The sequence below is a fragment of the Hirsutella rhossiliensis genome (assembly GCF_020360975.1).
Source record: "Hirsutella rhossiliensis strain HR02 chromosome Unknown scaffold00019, whole genome shotgun sequence".
Taxonomy (NCBI): Eukaryota; Fungi; Ascomycota; class Sordariomycetes; order Hypocreales; family Ophiocordycipitaceae; genus Hirsutella; species Hirsutella rhossiliensis.
This window is the reverse complement of record NW_025408685.1, coordinates 1,052,874-1,078,979: the sequence shown is the minus strand read 5'-3', so window position 1 is coordinate 1,078,979 and position 26,106 is coordinate 1,052,874. Positions and strand designations below refer to the sequence as shown.

Sequence of the window (26,106 nt, the reverse complement as noted above, 5' to 3'; positions counted from 1 at the left end):
TCCCGTTTGCTTATGCGGAGGAAGATACAAGCTCTGGACATCCGCGCCGGTATGCCTGCAATCTGGATTACCATCAGTCCCAACGACATCAATAACCCGGTAAAGATGAAGCACCCATTCATAGGCTCCACGATTGAGTCTGCGAAGGCTTTGGCCGATCTCCGTGAAAAGTACGACAGGATCGCCCTGAGCACCATGGATCCAGTCAGCTCGGCCATCTTCTTCCTGAGAATATCCCTATTCTTTGAAAAGTATGGCGAATACAGGCCGGGAATCGATCTTCGGAAGATCAGCCACTACCGTAGACGAACGAGCAGGCAGCCTCCACTTGCATGGACTCCTCGGCTGGACGGCAACATGCGATTACCGAACCTGATAGACGACATGGCCAATCCGCGGAAGAATCATATCATGCCCAGGTGATCCGATACGCAGACTCCGTCTTTCATAGTGTCTAGATGAAGATGCCGGAAAGCCGTGCGACAGCAGAGGAAGCCCATCGATCCCGTGGGAGGTCATGACTAGCACCTCGCTCTCACTGCGGCCTTTGAAGACGAATCAATTTCATCGCATACTGTTGCCAAGTGCACTCCCCATACACCTGCCTCCGTATTCTCTGAAGGGTCATCGACCGGGGCAGATCAACAGAGACGGACAGCCTGCCGCTTCAAGGCACCGTGGAAAATCGAAGGGAGGGTTCAGAGGATGGCTTGCTTCAGATTCAGCGCAACCATCCACTCGTCAACCGGTACAACAAGTCGTTGGCGGTCGGCCTTCGCCACAATCACGACGTCTCGATGATCTTGACCAAGACCAGGGCCTGGCGCGGTGTACTACATCACGAACTACGCCACCAAACTGGATACGCCGATGTGGAAGCGCATTGCTCTCGCCACCGAGGTTGCCCGCCAACTTCGCGAGGCCGGTCGTCCGACGTCTCGCGCGCCAGGTCCCGCCCTGCCCGACGGCAGGCAGCAGGCGGTATTGAACGAAAGCCGTCAATTCCTGATGTGAACGGCAAATCGCATCTTCTCGAGCGACAACTCTCGGCTGTTTGTTTACCACCTCCTTGGATATGACACCGACTTTACCAACGTGCCGCATTGGTCCTTCTTGAACTTGACGGCCCTGCTGGACAATCTTTCGGCTATGGGCGCATCTCCGCCATCAGGCCGGCGAGCTCACGGACGCCGAACAGCCCCAGAGACAATCCCTCTGAGGCAGGAGGGCGAACCCTATTATGCCTGGAGGCGTACGCCTACCGCGGTCATGTTCTACAAGATCTTATGCCTGTATGACTACATGTCAATGATTCACTTGGTGCGTCGAAATGGTCGGAGTGAAGATGACTCTCACATTTTCTCGATGGCCAGGATTCAGACTGTGAAGGCTGGATGCAAAGCTTCGACGGCCCGACCAGTACGCCGTCCCGATCTTCCAAGGATACATCAGCGACGACCACGAGGACGATCACCCAGTCTATATTAAGCGGTACGCTCTAACCCCGGCACCGTTTTGGCTCCGTCTGACACTCTGTGTAGAAACCCTGTCCTACATTTGGCGTTATTCGTCCCGGAAAACTTCATTTCTGAGCCTGGCGATATAACCGACATATGGACGACGCATCGAGCGGGCCCCCGCCTCCGTTTCTACGTCTCTAACATTTCTTTTGAGAAAGTCTGCCGAAGACGCGCGTAAGGACGCGAAGCTCTGGGCCAGTCGGTCGGAGGGCGACGACACAATTGACGTTGAGTACCCGCTTGACGATGGCCGATACGAAGAAGAGCCTCCAGCGATGGCTCATCGTCAGGCCTGAGCTCTACTCCAGATTTTTGCCGTGCGCACGGACTCCGTCGCGGAGGTTTAATACACGATCTGTGCGAAGAGAACCCGGCTGGAGAAGAGCAACCTTTTGTCCAACGTCAAGAGGATCTGTACCGGAATATGCCCCATGATCAAGGTGACGCCTTGTGTCTCCCATATCTCGAGACGATGTCCAGGCAGCGGCCAAGGCCCAACAACTATTGCATCTTCGGATGCTGACGACATGAGGTGGTTCCCAGGGGCCATGCTTTCCGCGGATGGCGCCGACATCGACGATACGCTAGCTCGCTACGGCGATGGACCCTGCTGGGCTCCCGGCAGCGACCTCAATGAACGAGGCCCTCGGATGCTTGTCGACGTCAGTCCGGCAACTAGCTTCGCGGAGATGGGACACACCGCCGCGGCCAGCTTTACACTGAACTATCTACAGACCATGGCCCTTCAACTCGTTTGCCGGTTTCTGGACAAGTATACTGCCAATCCGGACTCAGCCGGTCAGCATCTTCAATACACCGGCGGGCCGGGTGGCACAGGAAAGTCGAGGATTATCGATGCCCTGAAGGACGTGTTAGCGGCGAGGAACCAGCCGCATCTTCTGCAGATAACCGGCACGTCGGGCAGTTCGGCGGCCCAGATTGGCACGACCATCCACTCGGCCTGTGGGTTGGATTCCCATCGCGATCCAAACAAACCGCCTCCCCCTTCTCAGGCGAAGAAGTGGATCTGGAAACAGAAGCTGGTGCTCGTCATTGACGAGGTCAGTATGCTGGGAGGCCACTCTGCACAACGTCAGTCATTACCTGCAGGCACTCCGTGACTGTCCGGACGACTCCGTTTGGCGGGATGCCCGTCGTTCTACTGATGGGAGACTTCTACAGTTCGCCCCCGTGCGGAGACAAGCCTACTGATCATCAGACCGCCGGACCGAACAGAGACCCCTTGCGACAAGCGACCATATCTCACCACAGCGGCTGCAGGTTGTGGCATCTGTTCAAAACCGTGGTGCTCCTCGAAGACCAAGTCCGCGCACGCAACGATCCCCAGCTCCGTGCACTCCTGGATCGAGTTCGTAACGGGCGCCAGACCCATGAAGATCTGAGCTTGCTCAATGCCAACATTGTAGGACGCTCGCAAATCACCTTCCACGATGGTTTGCGCTATAACGCCGCTGAACCGCACCCGGTGGGCCCTCAACATGGAAGCTGTTGTGGGCTGGGCGCGCTTCAACAAGCGGCACATCCGTATCTTTGTCTCGACTCACACCTGGCGCAACGGCACGCTGTCTCCAAACCTCATGGCGCGAACCATCGGACAAGGCGACGACTCTGCCTGCAAAGTCCCCGGCGTCTTCTTCTACGCCCAGGGCATGCCCGTGGTTGTGAACAAGAACATCTACACTGGCCTGAAGGTGGTGAATGGGGCTGACTTTACTGCCGTGGACGTGATAATCGATCCCAATCACCCGGGATACTGCTTGGCAGATGGCGTGACCATCCACTTCGGGCCGCCGCTCGGCATTCTTCTGCAGTCCGAGGAGACGAAGACCTTGGCGATACCGTCCCCCCCGGTGGGGACAGTACTTATCCGGCCCATGTCGCATACACTTGATTCGACTAACTCTCACTTCAAGTTCTTATCCGCAAGATGCACGCGACGTGGACTGCCCGCTGTACCAGCGTTCGTTCTCACTGATTACAAAGCCCAGGGTAAAACATTCGTCGAAGTACTGTTGGAGCTGCGTGAAATCGTGTGACCAATGGTGAACCCTCCAAGTGCGATTTTACGAGCCTCTATGTGCAACTATCCAGGTGCACCTCGCTTCGGGCATCAAGCTTCTTAATCCCGTGAGACACCATGACTTCATTGGCAATGGGCTCGATCAGGCCATTCTTGATGGAATGCAGAGACTCAAGAACTTGGCCGCGGAAAGGAACGGTTATACAAGGACCAAGGTTTCGAAAAGTAGTGCTAGTATACTAACCATCCTTATAGTTTGACCTTTCGCACGTCGTAACGCGGCACGTAGACGTCCTACACTTCATAAGGTGACCGGACCGCACGCCAGTCGTCCGGATCTCGCCCCTCCCTTCCCTGGACGTAAGCGCTTTGCTCCTCACAATAATTTACCCACCATTCCTCGAACGCCTGGCGGCTGTAAAGCCACCTCGGCGGCCCGTCTCCTTCCCCGAACAGGTCCAGGATATGGTCGCAGAACATCCACACTCCTTCGAGATGCGGATAAAATGGCTTCCTTGCGCGCGACCACGACGGTGCCAACTTGTGACTGCCAGTCTGGAGGTGCAAACCCGGAGTTGGCATCAATATTGAGGTACGTAGCAATCTGGTTGTCGAGGTCTGCCTCGTTGACGGACTGAGTCCCCGTCCGATCCAGGACCAGCGGGACCTCGATGAGCCTGGGACGGACGGCACCGACTAAACACGACATGATTCGCAGGGATTGTAGTGGCAGACCAAAGGGAAACTTGCGTTTCTCGGCCTCACATCGGACAATGACAGCTTCGACATGCCCCGACTTGCTGTGCGTTTCCCTCAAACCTGATGTACCCATCGGCGGCGAGGCATGCGTGGGCGGCGGGTGGGTTTGCTGCTGGCGCTTGCTGGGGCGATGCCTCTGGCTCCGAATCGGTGTCGATGTTGTCCCACTTTGAGTAATCAATCGGAGGCATTGAGTCGATTCTTAACAAACTGTTACACTTCTGCATGATTCGCGAACAGTTCAGACTCCTTTGCCCTTCGAGATGATGGCCCTTACAAGTTACCTCCGCGTTCTTACCCCGCCGCCCTCAACCCACCTTGTTGTGGCGGGGTAAAATGGCGTCAAGCAGCCACACTACCGGGAGCAAGCCTCATCGTCTCAGCAGACCTGCCAGTGTGGAACCAAATTCAGTCCCGTTCCTCAAGGCATTGGCGGACCCTGAAAGGGCCGGTCTCCTGTCCTGCTGAGGTGCCTTGAGGAACGAAGAGACGAAAGGATCCTTCTTCCGCCACCTCCGTCAGCTTGGGCCACCAGCGCCCGTGCCTTGTGCCTGAGGAACGAAGAGACGAAAGATCCTTCTTCCGCCCCTCCGTAAGCTCGGGCCACTTGGCGCGTGCGAGCTGCGCCAGCCTTCACCGCCACCTTCCACTCGGCTTCATGCCTTTCCCGAGCCACACACAACTCTCCTCTTTTCCGTTCTCGCCTCCACCGCCCGCGTTGACCGCTCCGGCTCCGGCCGCCGGCCCCGCTGCCAGCGCTACCCGGGCCGGAGCCCTACTTCGACCATGGTCAGCCCGGCCCCGATTGTCCATTTGGATACGGATCCTGTGCTGGGAGACGGTCTACCCCGAAATCGACGTCATGGGGCCCTTGTCGTATGGGCAAGGACGCCATCCACCCGCCAAGAACCGTACAACACATGATTGGCCCTCCCGTTTTGCGGGATGCTTCTAACCCTAAGCCCCTCACTTCGTAACCGCCGCCATCCCCTGCGATAGCGGAGCCATGAACCCGACGTCTCCGTCTGCCCATCTATCCTTCACGCAAGCACCTCTGAGCTTCGGCAGACTACCCCGTCCATGAGCATTCGAAACCTTTGCTGAGTTTCTCGATCACATGTCGTGGTCGCCGTCTTGCTCCCAGGTGCCAGTAATAGACTGTTTCTTTCCTTCTTCCATGCACTCGTTCGGAACCATCCCCTTGCACCATGCCGCGAGAACACAGCCACGGTCTCACGAAGAGGTTCGCCGCACCTTAAGGGATCTTGAATCGCGCCGGTCCTATCAGCGCCGGTCACAGACTGTCAGAGTTCCCCATGACGAGATCCTCCGTGTCTTGCACGATATGGATCGCCGGCGCGCCGAAGACCAAACCCGCCGCCGTGAAGCTCAATACCAATATGCCGCACACACGCAGCCGCCAGCCACTCCATCACCAAAACGACCTGAGAAGAGCAAGCACTTCCTCCACCGCCCACGCAGCCAAGGCGCCCCAAAAGGCCCCGCCGATGCGAGAAACCGTTCAACTCCAGCGGGACTCTGTCGAGTCCACTCTACATCACTATGACGCCTGTTTCCGCGTCAAGGGCTTGCGTCATCAACGCGATCCTGGTGCCACGAAGTTCCACTTGCCCTTCAGGTTGAGGCCTCCAAGTCTTTCTACCAAGCGTTTACGGACGAGAGGACGTTGCCGGTCTCCACTGCGTCTTCTGCTACAGGAAGACATCGCCTTGCGAACTCACCACCATGCAGTGGAGGGTCGTCTGTCACCCTTGCTGCAGACGGCCATGGCTCTCCAGGAGTGTGATGCGTGCCTTCCGTCGCACGAGGGCGCCGGAGTTGACGTGTGCAGTGTCGCGCCAGCTTCGACAGTGGGCGGCTGCCTAAGGCCTGCTCGGTCAACAACATGGCCATCGGTTGTGAGCACCGGTACCCGAAGAGCTGACCTCTCTCCCGTCGAAGAGACTCATTGCCCTGCATGCACCTTTTGGCTATATCACTAAGTTCACCGTCGACAACAAGACCCGTTCGGGAATCAGTTACCGCAAGCACGTGAAAGGACATATTGTCGTCTTTCCGAACAAAGTGGACGATCTCGTGGCCACGGTTCTTCCTCATCCCTTGCTGCAGGCCATCGAGAACATTCACGTCTCTTGGAGCGGTTCGGCTAAGCCTGGCTCCGCAGACGTCAGAAACCTGCTTCAGGTGCGCAAATCTCAGTGGCAGCTGCCTTGGCATGGCTACAGGAACAACCCGCTTTATGAGGGTATCGCAATCAACCAAGCAGAGATGGACGGCTGGCAGTATGCCGACGGCTCCACTGTTCCGACCGTCATCATGGACCGCATGCGAAGAGAGAACCGTCGACTGTTGAGAAGACACAAACGGACCACATAGTCCCGGACACCGATCGAGGCTTGCAGGAAAACAGCTTTAGAAGCATCGATGAACTGGTGAACTCGATCGATCCTACTTTCATCGCCGAATCTTGCGATTTGAACTGTACTCTGTCGACCGAGCAGACTCAACCCTCTCCTGGTGAGCCGGTGACTCTTGTCCCCGACTCGGCTGCCATCGGCCAGGAAGTGGACACTGTCTGTGAGACGTCTACATCCGGCATGTTTCCTCTCGATGGTCCGGCTGCCTTCGCCGAGTCCGATAAACTGTCGTTTCTGGCCGACATCGTCAACGCCAATCCGGATCGACATGGCAACTCTGTGCTGTGCGTTATGCAGGTCAAACTACGGGAGACCAGCCGTTTGTCCGAGTAGAGCGTGGTGCGGATTTTGCAGACAACCTGCACGAAGATTTCTTCCTCGAACATTTCCGAAGCTTTTCCGTGGGAAGGGCGGCCCGAAATCGAAGTGCGACTCGAGTCACAGACGACAAGGCGGCCCTGCCGACCGTCGTCCGAATCACTCGCTTAATTACTGGGCCAAATACGTATTGCAACGGCATGGAGGCCGGTTCGCCACCCATCCTGTCTTTTGTTTCTTAGTATTCAACACCCTCCTCCGCTCCTCCAACCGCCGCATCAGCATGGTTCGTGTCGCTAAAGATTCCTTCAACAGGTTTGAGCAGGCCTGCGAACTTGACCGAGGACCGACTGAAGAGGCCGAGGCGGAGATAGGAGACAAGGACTACGTCGGACCCCGACATATCGCTCTTGCTCCGCGAGCTGTCGATTTTGGTCATGCACAGCCACTCTCCAACGAATCCCGTCTGCTTATGCGGAGGAAGATCCAAGCTCTGGACATTTGGGCCGGTATGCCTGCAATCTGGATTACCATCAGTCCCAACGACATAAATAATCCGGTAAAGATGAAGCTTGCCATTCATAGGCTCCATGATTATGAGTCTGCAAAGGAGCTTTTGGCCGATCTCCGTGAAAGGTACGACAGAATCGCCCTCAGCACCATGGATCCGGTCAGCTCGGCCATCTTCTTCCACCGAAATATCTCTATTCTTTGACAAATACGTGAACACAGGCCAGGAATCGATCTTCGGAAGATCAGCCACTACTACGCCACGGTGAAACGAACGAGCGAGGCAGCCTCCACTTGCATGGACTCCTCTGGCTGGACGGCAACATGCGGTTACCGAACCTGATGGACGACATGGCCAATCCCGCGGAAGAATCGTATCGTGCCCAGGTGATCCGATACATAGACTCCGTCTTTCATGAGTGCCTAGATGAAGATGCCGGAAAAGCCGTGCGACAATGAGGAAGCCCATCGAACCCGTGGAGGAGGTCATGAGGCACCTTGGCTCTCACTTCGGCCTTTGAAGATCTTTCGCCATCCACTTCCGCACCCACACACACCTGCCTTAAGTATTCTCTAAAGGGTCATCGAACAGGGGCAGATCAACAGAGACGGACAGCCTGCCGCTTCAAGGCACCGTGGAAGATCTTCGAGGAGACAGGGTTCACAGAGGATGGCTTGCTTCAGATCCGGCGCAACCATCCACTCGTCAACCGGTACAACAAGTCGTTGGCGGTCGGCCTTCGTCATAATCACGACGTCTCGATGATCTTGACCAAAACCAAGGGCCTGCCATGGTGTACTACATCACGAACTACGCCACCAAACTGGATACGCCGATGTGGAAGCGCATTGCTCGCCACCGAGGTTGCCCGCCAACTCCGCGAAGCCGGTGGTGCGAGTGTCGCGCGCCAGGTCCCACCCTGCCCGACGACAGGCAGCAGGCAGTTTAAACAAGAGCCGTCAGTTCCTGATGAGAACGGCAAATCGGATCTTCTCCGAGCGACAACTCTCGGCCGTCGAGGTCTGTTACCACCTCCTTGGATATGACACCGACTTTACCAACGTGCCGCATTGGTCGTTCCTGAACTTGACGGCCCTCTACTGGACAATCTTTCGGCTATGGGCATCTCCGCCACCAGGCCGGCGAGCTGACGGACGCTGAACAGCCCCGGAGACCATCCCTCTGAGGCAAGGAGGGCGAACGCTTCTATGCAGATGCGTACGCCTACCGAGGCCATGTTCTACGGGACTTATGCCTGTATGACTACATGTCGATGATTCATTTGGTGCGTCGAAAGGGTCGGAGTGAAGATGAATCTCACATTTTCTCGATGGGCAGGATTCCGACTGTGACGGCTGGATGCAAAAGCTTCGACGGCCCGACCAGTACGCCGTCCCGATCTTCCAAGGATACATCAGCGACGACCATGACGACGATCACCCAGTGTATATTAAGCGGTACGCTCTAACCCCCGGCACCGTTTTGGCTCCGTCTGACGGCCTGTGCAGAAATTCTGTCCTACATTTGGCGTTATTCGTCCCTTGGGAAAACTTCATTTCTGAGAGCCAAGGCGATATAACCGACATATGGACGACGCATCGAGCGCGGCTTTGTCCCCGCCTCCGTTTCTACGTCTCCAACATTTGTCTTTTGAGAAAGTCTGCCGAGGACGCGCGTAAAGACGCGAAGCTCTGGGCCACTCGATCGGAGGTGACGACACAATTGACGTCGAGTACCCACTTGACGATGGCCGCTACGAAGAGGAGCCTCCAGCGATGGCCCATCGTCAGGCCTACAGAGCTCTACAGATTTTGCGAAATGCCGTGCAAGATACAGACGCCACGAAAGACTCCCGTCCTTGGAGGTTTAATACGCGACCTGTGCGAAGAGAACCCGGCTGAAGAAGAACAGCCTTTTGTGCTACGTCAGGACGATCTATACCGGAATATACCCCATGATCAAGGTGACGCCTTGTGCCAATTTCAATCTCTCGAGACGATGTCCAAGCAGCGGCCAAAGCCCAACGACTATTGCATCTTCGGATGCTGGATGATATCGAGGCTGGTTCTCAGCGCACCGTACTGTCCGCGAATGGCACCGACATTGACGATACCTAGCTCGTTACGGCGATATGGAGTCCGCCGCTGCGCTCCCGGGTAGTGACCTCGATGAACAAGGCCCTCGGATGCTTGTCGACGTCAGTCCGGTCACTAGCTTCGTGGAGATGGGACGCACCACCGCCGCTAGCTTTACACTGAACTATCTACAGACCATGGCCCTTCAACTCGTTTGCGTATTTCTGGACAAGTATACTGCCGATCCGGACTCAGCTGGTCAGCATCTTCAATATACCGGCGGGCCGGGAGGCACGGGAAAGTCAAGGATTATCGATGCCCTGAAGGGCGTGTTCGCGGCGAGAGACCAGCCACATCTTCTGCAGATAACCGGCACATCAGGCAGTTCGGCGGCCCAGATTGGCGGCACGACGATCCACTCGGCCTGTGGGTTAGATTCCCATCGCGATCCAAACAAACCGCCTCCCCTTCTCGGAGGCGAAGAAATGGATATGGAAACTGAAGCTGGTACTCGTGATTGACGAGGTCAGTATGCTGGGAGGAGCCACTCTGCACAACGTCAGTCGTCACCTGCAGGCACTCCGTGACTGTCCGGACGAGCCGTTTGGTGGGATGCCTGTCGTTCTACTGATGGGAGACTTCTACCAGTTCGCCCCCGTGCGGGAAACAAGCCTCCTGATCAACAGACCGCCGGACCGAACACAGACCCCCCTGCGACAAGCCACCATCTCTCACCACAGCGGCTGCAGATTGTGGCATCTGTTCAAAACCGTGGTGCTCCTCGAAGACCAAGTCCGCGCACGCAACGATCCCCAACTCCGTGCACTCCTGGATCGAGTTCGTAACGGGCGCCAGACCCATGAAGATCTGAGCTTGCTCAATGCCAACATTGTAGGACGCTCGCAAATCACCTTCCACGATGGTTTGCGCGCTATAACGCCGCTGAACCGCACCCGGTGGGCCCTCAACATGGAAGCTGTTGTGGGCTGGGCGCGCTTCAACCAGCGGCATATCCGTATCTTTGTCTCGACTCACACCTGGCGTAGCGGCGCGCTTTCTCCAGACATCGTAGTGCGAACCATCGGACAAGGCGACGACTCTGCCTGCAAAGTCCCCGGCGTCTTCTTCTACGCCCAGGGCATGCCCGTGGTTGTGAACAAGAACATCTACACTGGCCTGAAGGTTGTGAATGGGGCCGACTTTACCGCCGTGGACGTGATAATCGATCCCAATCACCCGGGATACTGCTTGGCAGATGACGTGACCATCCACTTCGGGCCACCGCTCGGCATTCTTCTGCAGTCCGAGGAGACGAAAGCTTGGCGATACCATCCCTCCCGGTCGGGACAGTGCTCATCAGACCCATGTCGCATACGCTCGATTCGACTAGCTCTCACTTCAAATTCTTGTCGGCAAGATGCACACGACGTGGATTACCCGTTGCGCCAGCGTTCGTCCTCACTGACTATAAATCTCAGGGTAAAACATTTGTAGAAGTACTCTTGGAGCTGCGTGGAAATCGTCTGACCAATGGCGAACCCTCCAAATGCGATTTCACGAGCCTCTATGTTCAACTGTCCAGGTGTACTACGCTCCATGGCATCAAACTCCTCAGTCCCGTGAGATACCAGGATTTTATTGACAATACGCTAGATCGAGCCATGCTTGATGGAATGCGCAGACTCACAAACTTGGCGGCGCAAACGAGACGGGCATATGAGGGTGGCGATTTAGAAAAGCAGTGACACTGGTCAATCAGATCGTTCATGTACGCCTTTTCGTGCGTGGAAGAGTCACACCTGATAAGGTGACCGGGCCGCACGCCAATCATCGGATCTCGCCCCTCCCTTCCCAGGACGTAAGCGCTTTTGCTCCTCACAATAATTTACCCACCATTTCTCGAACGCCTGGCGGCTGTAAAGCCATCTCGGCGGCCTTCTCCTTCCCGAACAGGTCGAGGATATGGTCGCAGAACATCCACACTCCTTCAAGATGCTGCGGATAAAACGGCCTCCTGTCCTTGCGCGCGACCACGACGGTGCCAACTTGTGACTGCCATTCTGGAGGTGCAAACCTGGAGTCGGCATCAATATTGAGGGACGTAGCAATCTGGTTGTCGAGGTCTGCCTCGTTGACGGACTGAGTCCCCGTCCGATAGAGGACCAGCGGGACCTCGATGAGCGCTGGGACGGAGGGCACCGACTGCGAAAACATATCATGATTCACAGGGATTGTAGTGGCAGACCAGAGGGGAAACTTGCGTTTCTCGGCCTCGCATCGGACAATGACAGCTTCGACATGCCCCGACTTGCTGTGCGTTTCCCTCAAACCTGACGTACCCATCGGCGGCGAGGCATGCGTGGCCGGTGGGTTTTGCCGCTGGCGCTTGCTGGGGCGATGTCTCTGGCTCCGAATCGGTGTTGATGTTGTCCCACTTTGAGTAATCAATCGGAGGCATTGGGTCGATTCTTGACAAATTGTTACCCTTCACTGCATAATTCGCAACGGTTCGGACTCCTTCGACCTTCAAGATGATGGCTCCTGAAAAGGCTCAATTACGTCCTTACCCCGCCCTAAGCCTAACCTTATCGTGTTGTGGCGGGGTAAAACGGCGTCCAAGCAGCCACACTATCGGGAGCAAGCCTCATCTTTCCTTTCAACAGACTTGTCAGTGTCAAACCAAACCGAATGCTTCAGTCCCGTTCCTCAAGGCATTGGCGGACCCTGCAAGGGGCCGGTCTCCTGTTAGACTAGGGGGCGCCCGCATACAAACTTTGCGGTATCGGCGCTACGGCGCGCTACCAAGCACACAGAGCCACATTTTGTTGTACGTTCAGCAAAATGTGTTGTACGGATAACTACCCCAAAACAAAATATGGGTTAGTCGAGAAGCGTAAAGATTACTATTATCTACCGGTAGGGTTCGCCTGAAGTGGCTTTTGCTAGGTGAGCTCCTAAGCAGCGAAGACTTTCTCCAATAATCCAAGTAGAGAGGTAGCAGTTTATCACCCAAGCTCTGTAAAGCGAAGGGTTCAAACACATATAGTTATCTCTCTCTCGATTCAAACCACTTGGCAAGGTTGCTGTACTACAACAGTACGATATTAGTATTTTCCATGCATTGGAGCAAATTCAAGTTTCGACAATCGCGGGCTTCCCGGGACTCTCAGGCGTCTCGAGGCTGTCGCCCACCGTCACCCAGTCTGGTAGATATCCAAGTGAAAAGTGCAGGCGGACTATCAACTGCGTGCGAGAGGGAGAAAGAAGAAATCCAGGCGAAGAAAGCCCCTATCTCCATGGAGGACCGTATCGTGGAGCTGAGTCGAGAAATCGGAGGCATGCATCAAGAGATCGCCTACTTCAGGGCCCTTACAGATACCCTGCATCGATTGATGCCAGTAATGCACTTCCACGTCAATGGGATGAAATCTGTTTTGCGTGAAGCAAACAGCATGATTGATCAAGCCAACTCTCAATGGGAGGCAGAGAAAGCCACCAGCTCACGTATGGAAGGGCCAATGATGGAAGACATAGACCGCTGAGGCATGTTTAATGCGGGGTCTGATGGCGTCACGGGAGCGAAAGAGGAAGGGTATGGAGACAGTCCGGGGAAGCCTTGGGTGGTGAACTCCACTTTGCTCCCCTCTCTAGATTCTTCAAAAATGACTTAGAACTTGGACGCTTGAGGGCCAACGCACACCCTAAAATCATTTTTGACACTTCCATCGGAATCTACACCCTCGATTCGCCCTCGACGCGATGGCGCGCCGCGCTCAGAGCGTCGGAGGGTTGGACGAGGTGCCGATGGTGATCGACGGCGGCAAGAAAGGGTTGGCGCAGAGCATGCACCACCCCAATGCCGGCCAAGGAGCTTTCACAACGGCATCGCGCACTAATCCTGACCCTCCTGCGGACCGAGACCAGCTCGAGGAACACGTACGAGAAGCCCACCGACATATCGCCAGCCTGGTGCACGGGGAGACCTTCCAAGGCGTCTGGGAGGCCATCCAAAAGCTTTTACGCGCCGACCGCGAGGCGCACGCGCCACGTGGCCAAACTTCGTAAACTCACCACAACGAAAACAGAACTCTCGGCGACAGTCAGGAAGCAGTCGAAGCAGCTATGGGAGGCAAGACCATGAAGAAGACTTGGGCGGAGATCGCAGCCGGCGCGCAGACTGCCCGCCAACCCCGCCCCGCGGAGAAACCGGTCCTGCTCGCTTCGACAGGAATTGGTAGTCCGCGGCAGCGCATCACCCAAGATCTCAAACAACGTCGCCCCGGAGATAGCTCAGGCTGTCAATCGCGCTTTCGGCGCTACCGTTGCGATCGCGGCCCGAGTGCTTCGAAGCGGAGACACAGTCATTACCTTCGAGAAAGACGCTAGACAGTATCGCATGAAGACGGACTGGCTACGAGACGCCTTCGGACCGCAAGCGACGCTCTCAGGGCGGCTACACGCTGATTTTTAAAGGAGTTCCTATCAAGGCACTACAAGATCGAGATAACAAGACCGCGACGAAGGCGATTGCGGCGGAGAATAAGGTCGAAGTCATCCGCCTTAGAGCGCGTAGAGCAAAGGGCGCCGGAGCGACGAAGACGACCCTCATACTCACAGTAGACGGGGTAAATGCGGCGAACAAGATTTGCGAAGTGGACGGTGCGGCACTGACCCGCACCCAGACAACGAGTGCCCGGCCGCCCTAGGCCAATTTCCCATAAGTGTCCCCTTTGCGGCGGCGCACAGCGTGGGACCGCCGCTGCAATAAGACTAAAGAGCACTGGGACAGAGCGCGTAAGGCCTACGCCTTTAGAGCGAGGCGGTTCGAAAGCCGCGACCGCGACCCGACGCCGCGTCCTTGGCCACCCGAGCTCGACAAACCAGCTGACGACTCGCTACTGCCGCCACACCCCAAACGACCTCGACCAGCCTCAGCCGGACCGGGCCACCCCTCGACCAAGACCGCACGCGTGCGGGGCCAATCGGCACTCGCGGCTTCTACGGTTAGCCAGCGGGCCGCTGATACGATAAGAGTGTCTCAAGAGAGTGTCGCCGACGTCCCTATGGATAATGCTGAATGTTAATTACAGTGATGTATTGGAATACGAACCGGCAACCCACTCTCACGAAGCTTGCGCTCCGAGCCCCGCACGCCGCCGACGTCATTGCAATCCAAGAGCCGGCTAAGAAGGCTAAGACTGGCCATCCTATATGCCCGAGCAGGAGCAGCTACCGTCTTGTCTTTACTGGCGGCGCGCGCGCTCTATGTCCACAAACGGCACGACACCGGGTCGTGGACCAGCGATGGAGGCGTCGATTGGTGCAGCGTCACCTTCACTAAGTCCAACACCACAATCTTCTCCGTCTACTCCCCGATCTATGCTAGGGAGCCTAATCAGAGCCCGCTACCCGCTCTCGCATCGTGCACGCCGTGCTGTAGAGCCGCCTTCGTCGGAGACTTCAACATCCATCACCCGCTCTGGGATATCCATAACCGAACGTCGAACAACTGCGACGACATACTAGAGCTGGCGAGCCGATGGAACCTTGCGCTCGCTACGCCCGAGGGCGAAATCACTCGTCTTGGTGGACCGGGTAAGCGTGACAGCACGATAGACCTCGCCTGGGTCTCGCGGGACCTCTCAGCGACGTACCTCGGCAGAGCAGATATCACAGGCTCAGACCACATCCCGCAACTCCTACAACTCGACGTTGGACCGCCTCCGCCCGCTTACGGCTCCGAGGACTTCCAATAAACTGGCGCCTACTTGAACCCAAACGCGCCCGCGCGGAGGCGACGACGCGTTTCAGGCCCTCGATTGCCCCTTCGACACCGCAATCCCCTAAAGAAATTGACGATTATGCCGACTGGCTGGTCAACCAACTGACAGAAATCGCCTATCGCGCTGCGCCCAAGGTCCGCGGTCGAGCTGATGGAGGCAGGGAAGAGTGGTGGACCCGCGACGTTGAAAACGCCACCCGGGCGGCTAAGCAGGCCGAGAGGCTCTACTTAAGGACCAGGAACCCGGCCCAATGGGAAGCGCGACGCGACGCCGTAGCGGCACAGGATCGAGCCGTACACGAGGCGTGCCGGAGCGCATGGAGGAGACATCTCCACGACGCCTCAAAGACGAAAGGCATCTGGGTCTTGGAGCGATGGGCCAGACTTAGAAGCACCCAACCGCCTGCACCATTACGCCTCCCCGACCTCTCACGAGTAGAAGGCGACCCGACCCCAGCTCGCACGCGCGCCGACAAAACCAGAGTGTTGGCCGAAAGATTCTTCCCGACACCCTCGGCCGCCCATCCCGACGCTACCGGGGGCCCCGCCCGCGAGCCGGTTACGATCAGCAACCACTTCTCCCTCGAGGAGGTCGAGCAGGTCATCAAACGGACGGCACCATGGAAGGCGGCGGGGGAAGATGGTCTGCCCCTGGGGTTAATAAAAGCCTGCGGTAAAACAGTCGCTATCTCTATCCTTACATTGCTAAACTCTAGCTGCGCCCTCGGGTATTTCCCAGAGCGCTTTCGCCGCGCAGACGTGGTGGTTATCCCCAAACCCAACAAGACCCAGACTCAACTTAACCTAGCAGGCAGCTGGCGCCCAATCTCCCTCCTCAGCACGGTGGGCAAGATTATAGAGGCGACGATCGCACGGCGGCTCGCCGATACTGCGGAGACGCATCTACTGCTCCTCGAGGGACAGATGGGCAATCGGCCTAGACGTTCTACGGAAGCAGCAGTCCATATTGTCGCAGAACTGGCGCGCAAGGCGTGGGATCGAGGCGGTGTCGCGTCCTTTCTTCAACTCGATCTCAAGGGTGCTTTTGACAGGGTAGACCACACCTGCCTCCTCCAGGCTTTAAAAGGGAGAGGTATCCCGGAATGGCTCCTAGCCTGGATCCGGAGTTTCGTAAGCAACAGAACAGCTCGCCTACTCTTCGACGGCGACGCGTCGGACCCCTCAGCATACACGCAGGCGTCCCCCAAGGATCCCCGCTTTCCCCGATCCTCTTCCTCTTCTATATCGCCCCCCTTTACGACGCTCGAAGCAACGGCGGGAACCATACTAGTCGGCTTCGCGGATGACTCGAACATAATTGCCTTCGGCAGAACCACAGACGAAACCGCTGAAAGGCTCGAAGGAGCATGGACTGCATGCGAAGGCTGGGCGCGCGCTGTAGGGCAGCGTTCGGACCGGCGAAAAGCGAATTGATGCATTTCACACGCGCCCACGCCCCGCCCGAGACATGCGTTCGCCTCGGCAACACCACGATAGCGCCGTCAGAGTCCTCCCGCTTCCTCGGAGTTTGGCTTCACCGCAAGCTCCAATGGGGTCCCCACCTTAAGCAAATCCAGACCGAGTTTCAGCGCCAACGGGTTGCACTTACCGCGCTCGCTGCGTCTGCGTGGGGATGTCGACTCTCGCGCGCACGGGAGATCTACACCAAGGTTATCCGCAGCGCCATCGTCTACGGAGGCCCAGCCTTCCATACGCCTACGCCACCGAACGGACGCCCAAGGGAAGTGGCCCGGGTGCTCTGCGGCCTACAAACGATGTGCCTTCGAACCGTTGCCGGCGCGTATAAAGCCACACCAACCCGCACCCTAGAAACAGAGACCGAAATCCCTCCGCTTGACCTCTACCTCAACGAACGACTAGCCAGATTTCAGAGTCGACTCGAGACCTCGGGGATGGCGGTGCGGCTGCGCCTGGCCTGCGCAAAAGTCAGCAGCGTGCTTCGAAAGCGTAAGGGTCCATGGCGCAAACCCAGAAATGACCGCGAGGAGTGGCGACAGCGCTGGTGCACAGGCTCGACGGAGCCTCGTGAAGCTCTATGGCGTGAATGGACGAGAGGGTGGGAAAGAGAACTGCGAGACGCGAAGGCACGCCATCCTCGTCGCGCCCTCCAACCATCAGACACGGAACCGCCCCCTCCGAAGCCCGGGAGAAGGCTGAAGGCCCACGCCGACCTCTACAAGCACGAGAGAGAGCTCCACGCTTATCCAGCTCCGCACGGGGAAGATAAGTCTTAACAGCTTTCTCTATCACAAGAACGTTCCCAGCGCGACGACCCCCCTCTGCCGGTGCGGTGGCGGGAGGAAACAGTGTTTCACGTCTTCCTCCGCTGCCCCCTACAAGCTGACAACCGCAGGCTCCTCCCAGGCGCCCTCCGCACTGACGCCGACCTCCGCGCGCTTCTTGTGCGACCCGATACAGCCCCATCCCTCGTCCGATGGTTTCTCAACTTTCGGCCGATACCCCACTACAAGGTAGCAGCAGATCTCGCAAGAAGCTGGACCGCCAGCGCCGCGACAACGACACGATCACGAGCGGACGGAGTAGAAAGAGAACAAGGTAGCGTGAAGGTCTTTACTCTTGTCGGCTCCCAATCCCAAACAGCCGCGAAGGGCCTGCACGCACTGCCGGGGTCTCGACCCCACAATGGTGTCAATCGCGCCTCCCCTGGCCCCTAGTACGGCTCACTCGGGAGCTTGGCGGACCGTGGACGACCGACCGAACACCAGCAAGAAATTCCTGAGAAAGGAGGTATAAGCGGGATAGAGTTCTCCGTCGCGCTGCGCGCGCGTTGACGGCTATTCGGGTATAACGCGCCTACGGGACCTGACGCCCCGGCTCAGTTGGGACGGAGGTCCCCCACCTGCACCAGGCTGGCGGCTGCGACCCATCATGCTCAACATCGCGACGACGGCGGCCCGCGGGCCGAGGCAGATGAGAAGGTTGTATATAGGTTTTCCTCCTGGGCCACCGGGTTTTTCCTATATAGGTAACGAGTAGACGCTCTAGAGCCTGTAGGCTAGCTAGTGTAATAAACTACTACTACTACTACTACTACTACTACTACTACTACTACTACTACTACTACTACTACTACTACTACTACTAAGTTACTACTACTCTAGATTCTTCAAATCCTCCTGGTGAGACCCAAGGGCCATCGCGCTACAATACCGATAGTTATGTCTTGTGAACAAACATTTCTACTGCCCGGTCTAGTTATTGTAATGTGGTGAAGTCGCCACCAAAAAGTTCAGTCTTGAATTTGCTGCACTGTCGAGGGCTTGATGCTCGTCAGAGAGCAAGAAAAGGCCAAAAGTGAGGGCCATAGATTTTGATACTGCTTAACGAGGGCACGCGATCTGCTCGTCCTTTGTTTTTGTACTGAAGAGTGTGAAAATAGAAGAACTATTCGCCACCAAGAAGCTCAGTCTTGGATTTGCTGCATTGTCGAAAGCCTGATGCTCGTGTAGGCGCAATTAGACATTTGGACAAGAAAGCTCTGTAACCGCTCACCCGCTCGAAAAAATGCGATTCTCCTACGTGCCACCCAGAGCGGCCAAAACATGCTCCTGACTGCTCTCGCACTATGCCGGCAAGAGGAGCGGTACGTACTGACAAGGGCAGGCTGTGCTCCGCAAGCCGCCATACGCATCAATCCGCGCTCATGCTTCACACCACTTGAAGCTGCCGAAGCACGCCCAGCCACGCATGAGCCAGAATGCGCTCCCACTGTCTTGTTTGTCGACATAACCTCGATCGTTCGAGTGTGGCAGCCATCTTCGGCAGAGGGTGTGAAGGAGGAAAGGGTTTGGGACGGGTGTGGTGGCTTGCGAAGCGATGCCTCAGAATCCTTGCTAGATGGTGCATCATGCCTGGGTAAGGTGGTGTGAAGAGGACTGAGCGCGCTAGCTTGCCAGGTGTGATGGTGTGGATGGTGTGACGCAGCCTATTTTGGTCCCGCTTGATGGTCAAATGCGACGAGGACACTCATGTTGGCTAGGAAATGCGGCAAAAGCGAGCATTAAATTGATTGTCTCTAAATGCTTTGATGTTTTGCTCTCCCACCGCCCCCACGCGACGAGCCGTGAAGGTTGCTGCACCACCTTACTACCTCTCGAAGATTCACATCTCCTTTTCCTCGGCAAAGAGGATGACCTGAATTCTAGGAAGCCGATTGCGCCCATATCAGGCTGCATCACAAGAATCTCACTGGAACAGCTCAAAGTTCACGCGATTAAAAGAAATGGCTCGCAAAAGACATAACAGAAAACAGAAAGAGGCAGCTCGCAAGAGAGGCCCAGTCTGTTAAACAAGGGCTACGACGTCGGGCGAAAGGCGGACATTATCGCGGGGCTTTCTACTGGGAGCCAACTCATCATAAGTGGATGGTAAAAGCCATGTGCCCCGAGGCCTGGAACTGATTTGAACCGAGTTGTAGGTTAACATCTGCGATTCGAGTTGCGGTTTCTTCGGCTTATCGTCGAGCTGGAGTGAAATGGGAGGTTGGCCTCTAATGCCTGTGCAGTTCCAGGCCAGCGAGGACTCGGCTTCGCTGGATGACAGGGACAGTTTGACGCCCGACTCTGTAGATAACGCTATCCAGGCTCCAGTCGAGCCCGAAGCCGATGGTTTCAACACGGACGAGAACTCCTCTGAAGGGATCGACCAGATCCATGACGATATGCCTCACGACGCGGAATCAAGTAGCCAGCGTGGCGATGGCAATGGCTGGCAAATGGTTGGGAATAACGATTCAGCGTCTACGACTGAGGCTCAAGATGACAGTTTTCCATCGTCATCCAAAGACTGGATGACGGCAGTCCCCAAGTCTTTCCTGTCACCTTCCATGTTAATTCAAGACGAGCTGGATACGCTTGAAAGCATTCATGTGCAGAACCAGCTACCAGAGTGGACGAACGTTATCGGCACAACTTCCTGCCAGGTAGAAGCGGCAAACACCTCAATCAAGGCCACCCTTGCCAGACCATCTCCAGGACGAGGTACTGCAGAGGGAAGGGGGCAAATGGTGGCCCTCGCGATTGACCTTGGCCTATTTCTGTTCTAGTTTTTGAAAGTCTCTACCCTACTAAGAAACAGGCAACCTCCGAGTACTTGATCATCGCGTAGACGTTGTTGACCTCTAACCGTCTGGTGACCCGGCATATGTTGAGCTAGAAATTACGGGGCAGATCCAACAGTCCAAAGCCATGATCAAGCTTCCTGTGCATTCTCGTAGCCAGTAAGCGCTGCTTGCATCTCTGGTGGCTGAATCACGGAGCTGACGGAAGCTCAGCACAGTAGTTGGGTGGCGAATGGGCGCAAGAGTCGTGATGAAAGTGGTGATGTTCGTAAGTGACTATTGGTCCTTTTTTTGGACTCGGCCGGCAATGTGAGCACAGATCATCGATGACCAGGCTCTGGCGTCCACACCGAGCTCGAAAATAGCAGTATAAAAGCCCGGGAGTCCGATTCGAGTTTTGCAGGTCCGAACTCGAGCCTTTGGCAGTTCTTACAAATAAAGAGAAGCTCCAGTCGAGACAGCATTTTGACGAATTCGATCTCGACGGCAGGGCACGAGATAATACGACCCGCCACCAGCTACATAGCGGGCTACACCGTTCGTGTTTATACCGCGAGAGGACGCTTTGCTTCACTGTATCGTGGCGGGAAATGGCTGCAGCATGAATTGGAGCGGAGTGTTCGCTTTTTGTTCGTCATATAAAAGAACGCTTAGCCTCAGTTCACAAATCTAGTAAATCGTTGCAGAATATGTCCTGCAAGCACAGCTCCTGGTTACGACTCGTGCGGAAAGAGGGCGAAGTGAAGCTTCAAGCCACGAACCGACCTGATTGTCTCATCGAATCGCTGCGCGACCTGATGTTGAGACACCGAGTCTTATCCTCCTGGTAGGCAACCGAGCTAAGGCCAGGGCGCTGAAGCAATTGGGGTTAGACACTTGGGAGGAGCGGACACCGTGGCCACGGGAAGTTCACCTTTCTTGTCGACAGCGTGCAAGCGGAATCCAAGACCCTTGCTGCTAGCGGAGACGGACATTCCGTCCCACAATCGACTCCAAAGCTCTGGCCAGCCTCAACGATGTCATGAGACCATCGAATACAGCTTACCGATGAACGACGAGAATGGTTCTCTGAAATATGCTTGCCTGGCTGCTGGCGTCCATTATCGCATACTGTTTCCTTTCTCAGACGTCGTATGTCTATTCACCGACGATCTTGGCGGCATCGCAGATGCAGTTCAGCAGATCTCGCGTTGGATCGACAAAGGACAGCCCTCTACGCCTTATATTCTACCCCATATCCTTCTGGTTACAGAGAAGGAACTAGGTGTACACGAGTATACCGAGTTCCAAGATCTTTTGCGGTCTCAAAACTCCATGGATCCCTACAACCGTTGCAAGAAAATCCGCCTCGTAGGTCTTTCTACATGGGTAAGGCTAAGAAGAAGCCGAACCTATCATCATACTAGCTGGGATCAATTCAAGAACGAGCTATATAGCTCTGTCATTGACATGCAGAAATCGCGTGGTTGCAATCACATGTTGTTCTCTGCGACGCACCTCGCACGCCTTGTGCACTGCGCCGCCAAACAGCAATTAAGTCAACTAGAGCCATTCGACTTCGTAAGAAGCTCTCGCTCAAATAACACGGTGCCCGAGAAACTATCGACCTATTTGAAAGACTTCCTCAGGAGATTTGATTCTCTAGAGAATCTGAAGAATTTCGCCATACCGGTCCTGGCCTCCAGCTTCATACTGGATCAGTATGTACCGCGAATGCATGGTAAGCCTTTATTATGTCGCTCCCAAGGCTGTTTCACGGTTTGCGCCTGAGCTAAGCGATACCCTAGCCTTTAAGCCACAATTGATCTTTGCCGCATTGTACAGGCAAACATGCATCAGTGTATGCAGGAGGCTGTTCTTGCTCATAAAATTCCTTTCCATCGGATTTTACTTTCTTCGTTCGCCACTTTTGTGGAAAAGAGCTACTCTCTCAATTTGAATCGTACCTGTCTTATGGCAAGCCTGCTGCAACTTTCCATCGCGAGCAACTGGCGCGGTTTCGACAAGACTGGATACGGTTTTATTCCGAAGATACATGTTTCAGCTGTCTCTTTCGGCGTCCGATGTACAAGCTACCTTGTGGTCACCTCGTGTGCCTGAATTGCCTGAAGGTCTTTGGCCATAAAGATGACAGCAAGCTATACCTTTACTCTTGTCTCTTGTGTGGGATGGACAGCTTAGGTTTTCGAATAACGATCAAACCAGACACAGCATCAGTCCGTGTTCTGAGCATAGATGGGGGAGGGACTCGTGCGCGCATACCTTTAACCTTCCTCCAGGAAATACATAACTCCGTCAGGCTGCCATACCCGTCCAAAACCACTTCGAGGTTGCCTACGGAACTAGCTCAGGTACAGTACTGCCGTTCTACCGCTCGCGCAACAGAAGCTTATCAAACCAGGGGCCATCAGCGTTTGCGGACTTTTCATCAACGGTTGGCCAATAGAAGATTGCATAGCTTCTTCTGAAGCGATAGCGAAGTTAGCCTTCAGGCCTCGGAGTGTGTCTCAACTTCCTCTAGCATGGCTTCCTCCTATTCGTGTCTTTTGGCAGATTCTGCTATCCCTAGCATATGACTGCAGGTATCCTGCTCGAGGACTAGAGAAAGCATTGCAACAGCTTTTCGGCACGAAGCGCGGCATTTTAGATCAATCAGCAGCAACGGAGATGGGACAGTTTGTTGGCATGCCAGTAACAGCAACTGGCGATGCCAGTACATATATCGTTACCAACTATAACGGTGTTGGGAACAGTGATGAAAGGGCCGGTACGTTCGTTCCTAGTGTACGGCGCCGCGGATCGATCCGCGCTTGGCGCTGATCTCATCGCCTATAGGGTATCGGAATATTCAGCCGGCAGCCGGTATCAGCGGCGTTCCTCTTTGAAATTGTAACAAACAATGCCATCCTCTACCGCACGATGAATGCTAACATTTTGAGTAGTCTTCGAGGCAGCACAGCCGCTCCCTTGTAAGTAGTTCCAGCGAAGCCATGTTCTGCTGCTGATTGGTCCAGCTATTTTTCGCCCCAGCTCATAGAAGGCTTTGGCAATGTCCAAGATGGAGGGTTGGCATACAACAACCCCACGTCTATGGCTTACGAAGAATCTAAAAGATTGTTCCCTGATTCTCGGACCAGCATAGTGGTTTCCCTCTCGACTGGTTCTGCAAGGCCGAAGGAGTCACAACCATCTACTACGCGGCGCTCATTGCTCGACTTCGTTCTCAACAGGGGGCCTCAAGTCCTATCTCGCCGTTTGATGGAGGATTCCTGCTTCGCCAGACTCTTCCGAGCATTTGTGAAGCAAAGCGAGCTTCTTGGCCATCGAAATATGGATCATGAGGGAGAGCTATTTCGATTTAATCTTGAGTTCGAAGGTCGCGGGCCGAGATTGGACAACGTCACAGGGCTAGAGGAACTTGGACGAAGCGCGAAGGAATCTATCCGCAAGTCGCCAGAGCTAACGAGGCTGTCCTTTGCATTCGTGCAGAGCTGTTTTTCTTTGAGCTAGACTATATGCCTCGGCTGCTGAACGGGTTCTACGAATGCGTGGGTCATCTGCATTGTCGCCTGCCCCCGGAACGCCAGCATTCAACACCTTTCTGGATCAACTTGATCGCGCTTCAGCAACTTTCAAAATTGCGGGTGCGGTCCTCGCCGTCAGTTCTCAGGGCCGCGATCTAACTGACCGAGGAGCCTATTTCCGTCAAGAGATCAGGTTTCGTGTCTGGGCGGCGGGTTCCTTTAAGATTATGTTGAGGAGGGGCATGTGGGGACAATCACATAAGCGGCTCCCTTTACTATTGACTGGCTCAACCAGGCGCAAAGGCTTGATGCCTGCTTTGGCTCGGCCGATCATCGTCCGAAAAGGAAACGAGATTGGGAAGCGGCGAGGGAAATGCCTAAGCGACAGAAAAGGGGAAAATGCGAGCGATATGTGACTGGTACTTCGCCACTCTTCATGTAACCTTATTTTGCGGGAAAGTATACGTCTGAAAACGTGCTATATTCCTTAATCATCGTCACTGTCAACGTAATATAACCCTCTCAGTATCCTTCTTTCCATACCCTCAGCATTTCCGTGTCGGGAGGTTGCGATAAACCTTCGAAAACAAAGTCGATCCCGGGAGAAGATTGTCTGAATCGTACGGGGTTGCTATCATGTCGACGCCGTATGTAAGGGTGGTACAAGCCTACAAAGTGTTTACATGCAGGAGCGATTTAAAGAAGGGTTACAGATGCCTTATTGGGCGTCGAGAAATTCTGTGCGTCCACTTATCATTGCAAACACAGCTGAGCTCTTCATTGTCTTGATCACTCAGTGGTGCTACGGAGACTCTAGTGTGTGGCGTTTGAGCTCCTGCAACGCCGGCAGGGACTTATCCAGCTCCAAAAGATATGTGGAGATGACGGTTTTGAGCGAAACTATCAAATCCGTTTGATCTTGAATCTGCATCTCAAGAGTTCGCTGGCTTGCCCTTAGTTGATGATTCTCCTCCTCCGCTATTTCTCTGCACCGACATTCTTCAGAGACCTTTTGACTGAGGACTTGAGTTTGAAGACAAAGCCTATTTTTCTCCTCTTGCAGTAGATCTATTGCCGTCTGAAAGCTAGGAGCTGAACTTGATGACTATACCAGTGTTACGTATGGGGAGACCGGGAGGGAAACGCAGCATACTGTAGCCTGGGACTCAGCTTCGAAGCCTTGGGCGGTCGAGAATATTGCTTCGAATGTGTGGCCGACTTCCTTGAGAGCAGGCGGTAGGTGCTTATAGAATGATCGCTCAAGTTCTTCAAGAATATTCGGGACAAATACGGCTTATCGGGAAGGATGCTCCAAGAATAGAAATCCTTCTCTCTAGGGATAAGACGAACTTCTGAAGGCTCAGTTCTGATGCCCAACCTATCGACTGAAAAAGTGTTAGCGTTCTGTGAAAAGGGTTTCTTGGCGGGCTTACGAATATGTGCCGACAGTCTTTCTCGACACTGGTCCCTTTCCCGCCTGCGCTCAGCGTTGCTATGGCGCACAGAACTCATGATCTTCTGCGCGGCACTGAACACCTGACACTAAAGCTTCAAGTCCAGCTGCACGAGACCAGGAGAATAGGGTAGCAGGCCTCATAATGGCCGTTGAGGAGGTTGCAGCACAGGTTCTATAGCCGCTTTTTCCTACCGGGGAGCCAGATGTAGCTGCGGGTGTAGCTTAGCGGAGTAACACGCAAGAGTGATGACGCCTCCAGGCTTACCGCTTACGTGGTATTCCACGGAGGGAGGACGTCTGCAAAGCAGGGCAGTATGATTCGTGAGGAGAAGGTATACTTTCTACTTCGTTTCTTGCGATTTGACCCACTTAGACCAAAGAGATCTGTTGCCAACCGGCAATACCCTCCAGTATATCCTCCAGAATTGGACGAGATGATGGCAAAAATGCATTCGATTGTAGCCAAGTAATATACTAGCCAAAATATCGACTTCTTTCATCTAAAGTCGCTGCTCTCTCGACTGTGAGGCTTCTCAACTGCCGCCCGCTTGCTAGTGCATTCAAGCCGATCGTTCTGCCTT

At 55.1% G+C, this 26,106-nt stretch overlaps 3 protein-coding genes across 3 annotated transcripts; 2 read left to right on the top strand and 1 right to left on the bottom strand.

Annotated features, from left to right (window-relative positions):
* Nucleotides 1–2,047: 2,047 nt before the first annotated feature.
* On the top strand, nucleotides 2,048–3,314 carry HRG_11290 (PIF1-like helicase domain-containing protein; the record flags this gene model as incomplete). The annotated part of the gene is made up of 4 exons (XM_044869760.1): nucleotides 2,048–2,585; nucleotides 2,774–2,889; nucleotides 2,948–3,235; nucleotides 3,306–3,314. The coding sequence occupies 4 exons, from the start codon at nucleotides 2,048–2,050 to the stop codon at nucleotides 3,312–3,314; spliced, it is 951 nt and encodes a 316-aa protein (XP_044715313.1).
* A 623-nt stretch (nucleotides 3,315–3,937) lies between these two features.
* Nucleotides 3,938–4,511, bottom strand: HRG_11289 (uncharacterized protein; the record flags this gene model as incomplete). Its single annotated transcript, XM_044869759.1, has 2 exons — nucleotides 3,938–4,321; nucleotides 4,359–4,511. 2 exons carry the CDS (start codon nucleotides 4,509–4,511, stop codon nucleotides 3,938–3,940), a joined length of 537 nt encoding a protein of 178 aa, XP_044715312.1.
* Nucleotides 4,512–19,978: 15,467 nt separating this feature from the next.
* Nucleotides 19,979–20,530, top strand: HRG_11288 (uncharacterized protein; the record flags this gene model as incomplete). Its single annotated transcript, XM_044869758.1, has 1 exon — nucleotides 19,979–20,530. One exon carries the CDS (start codon nucleotides 19,979–19,981, stop codon nucleotides 20,528–20,530), a length of 552 nt encoding a protein of 183 aa, XP_044715311.1.
* Nucleotides 20,531–26,106: the final 5,576 nt, after the last annotated feature.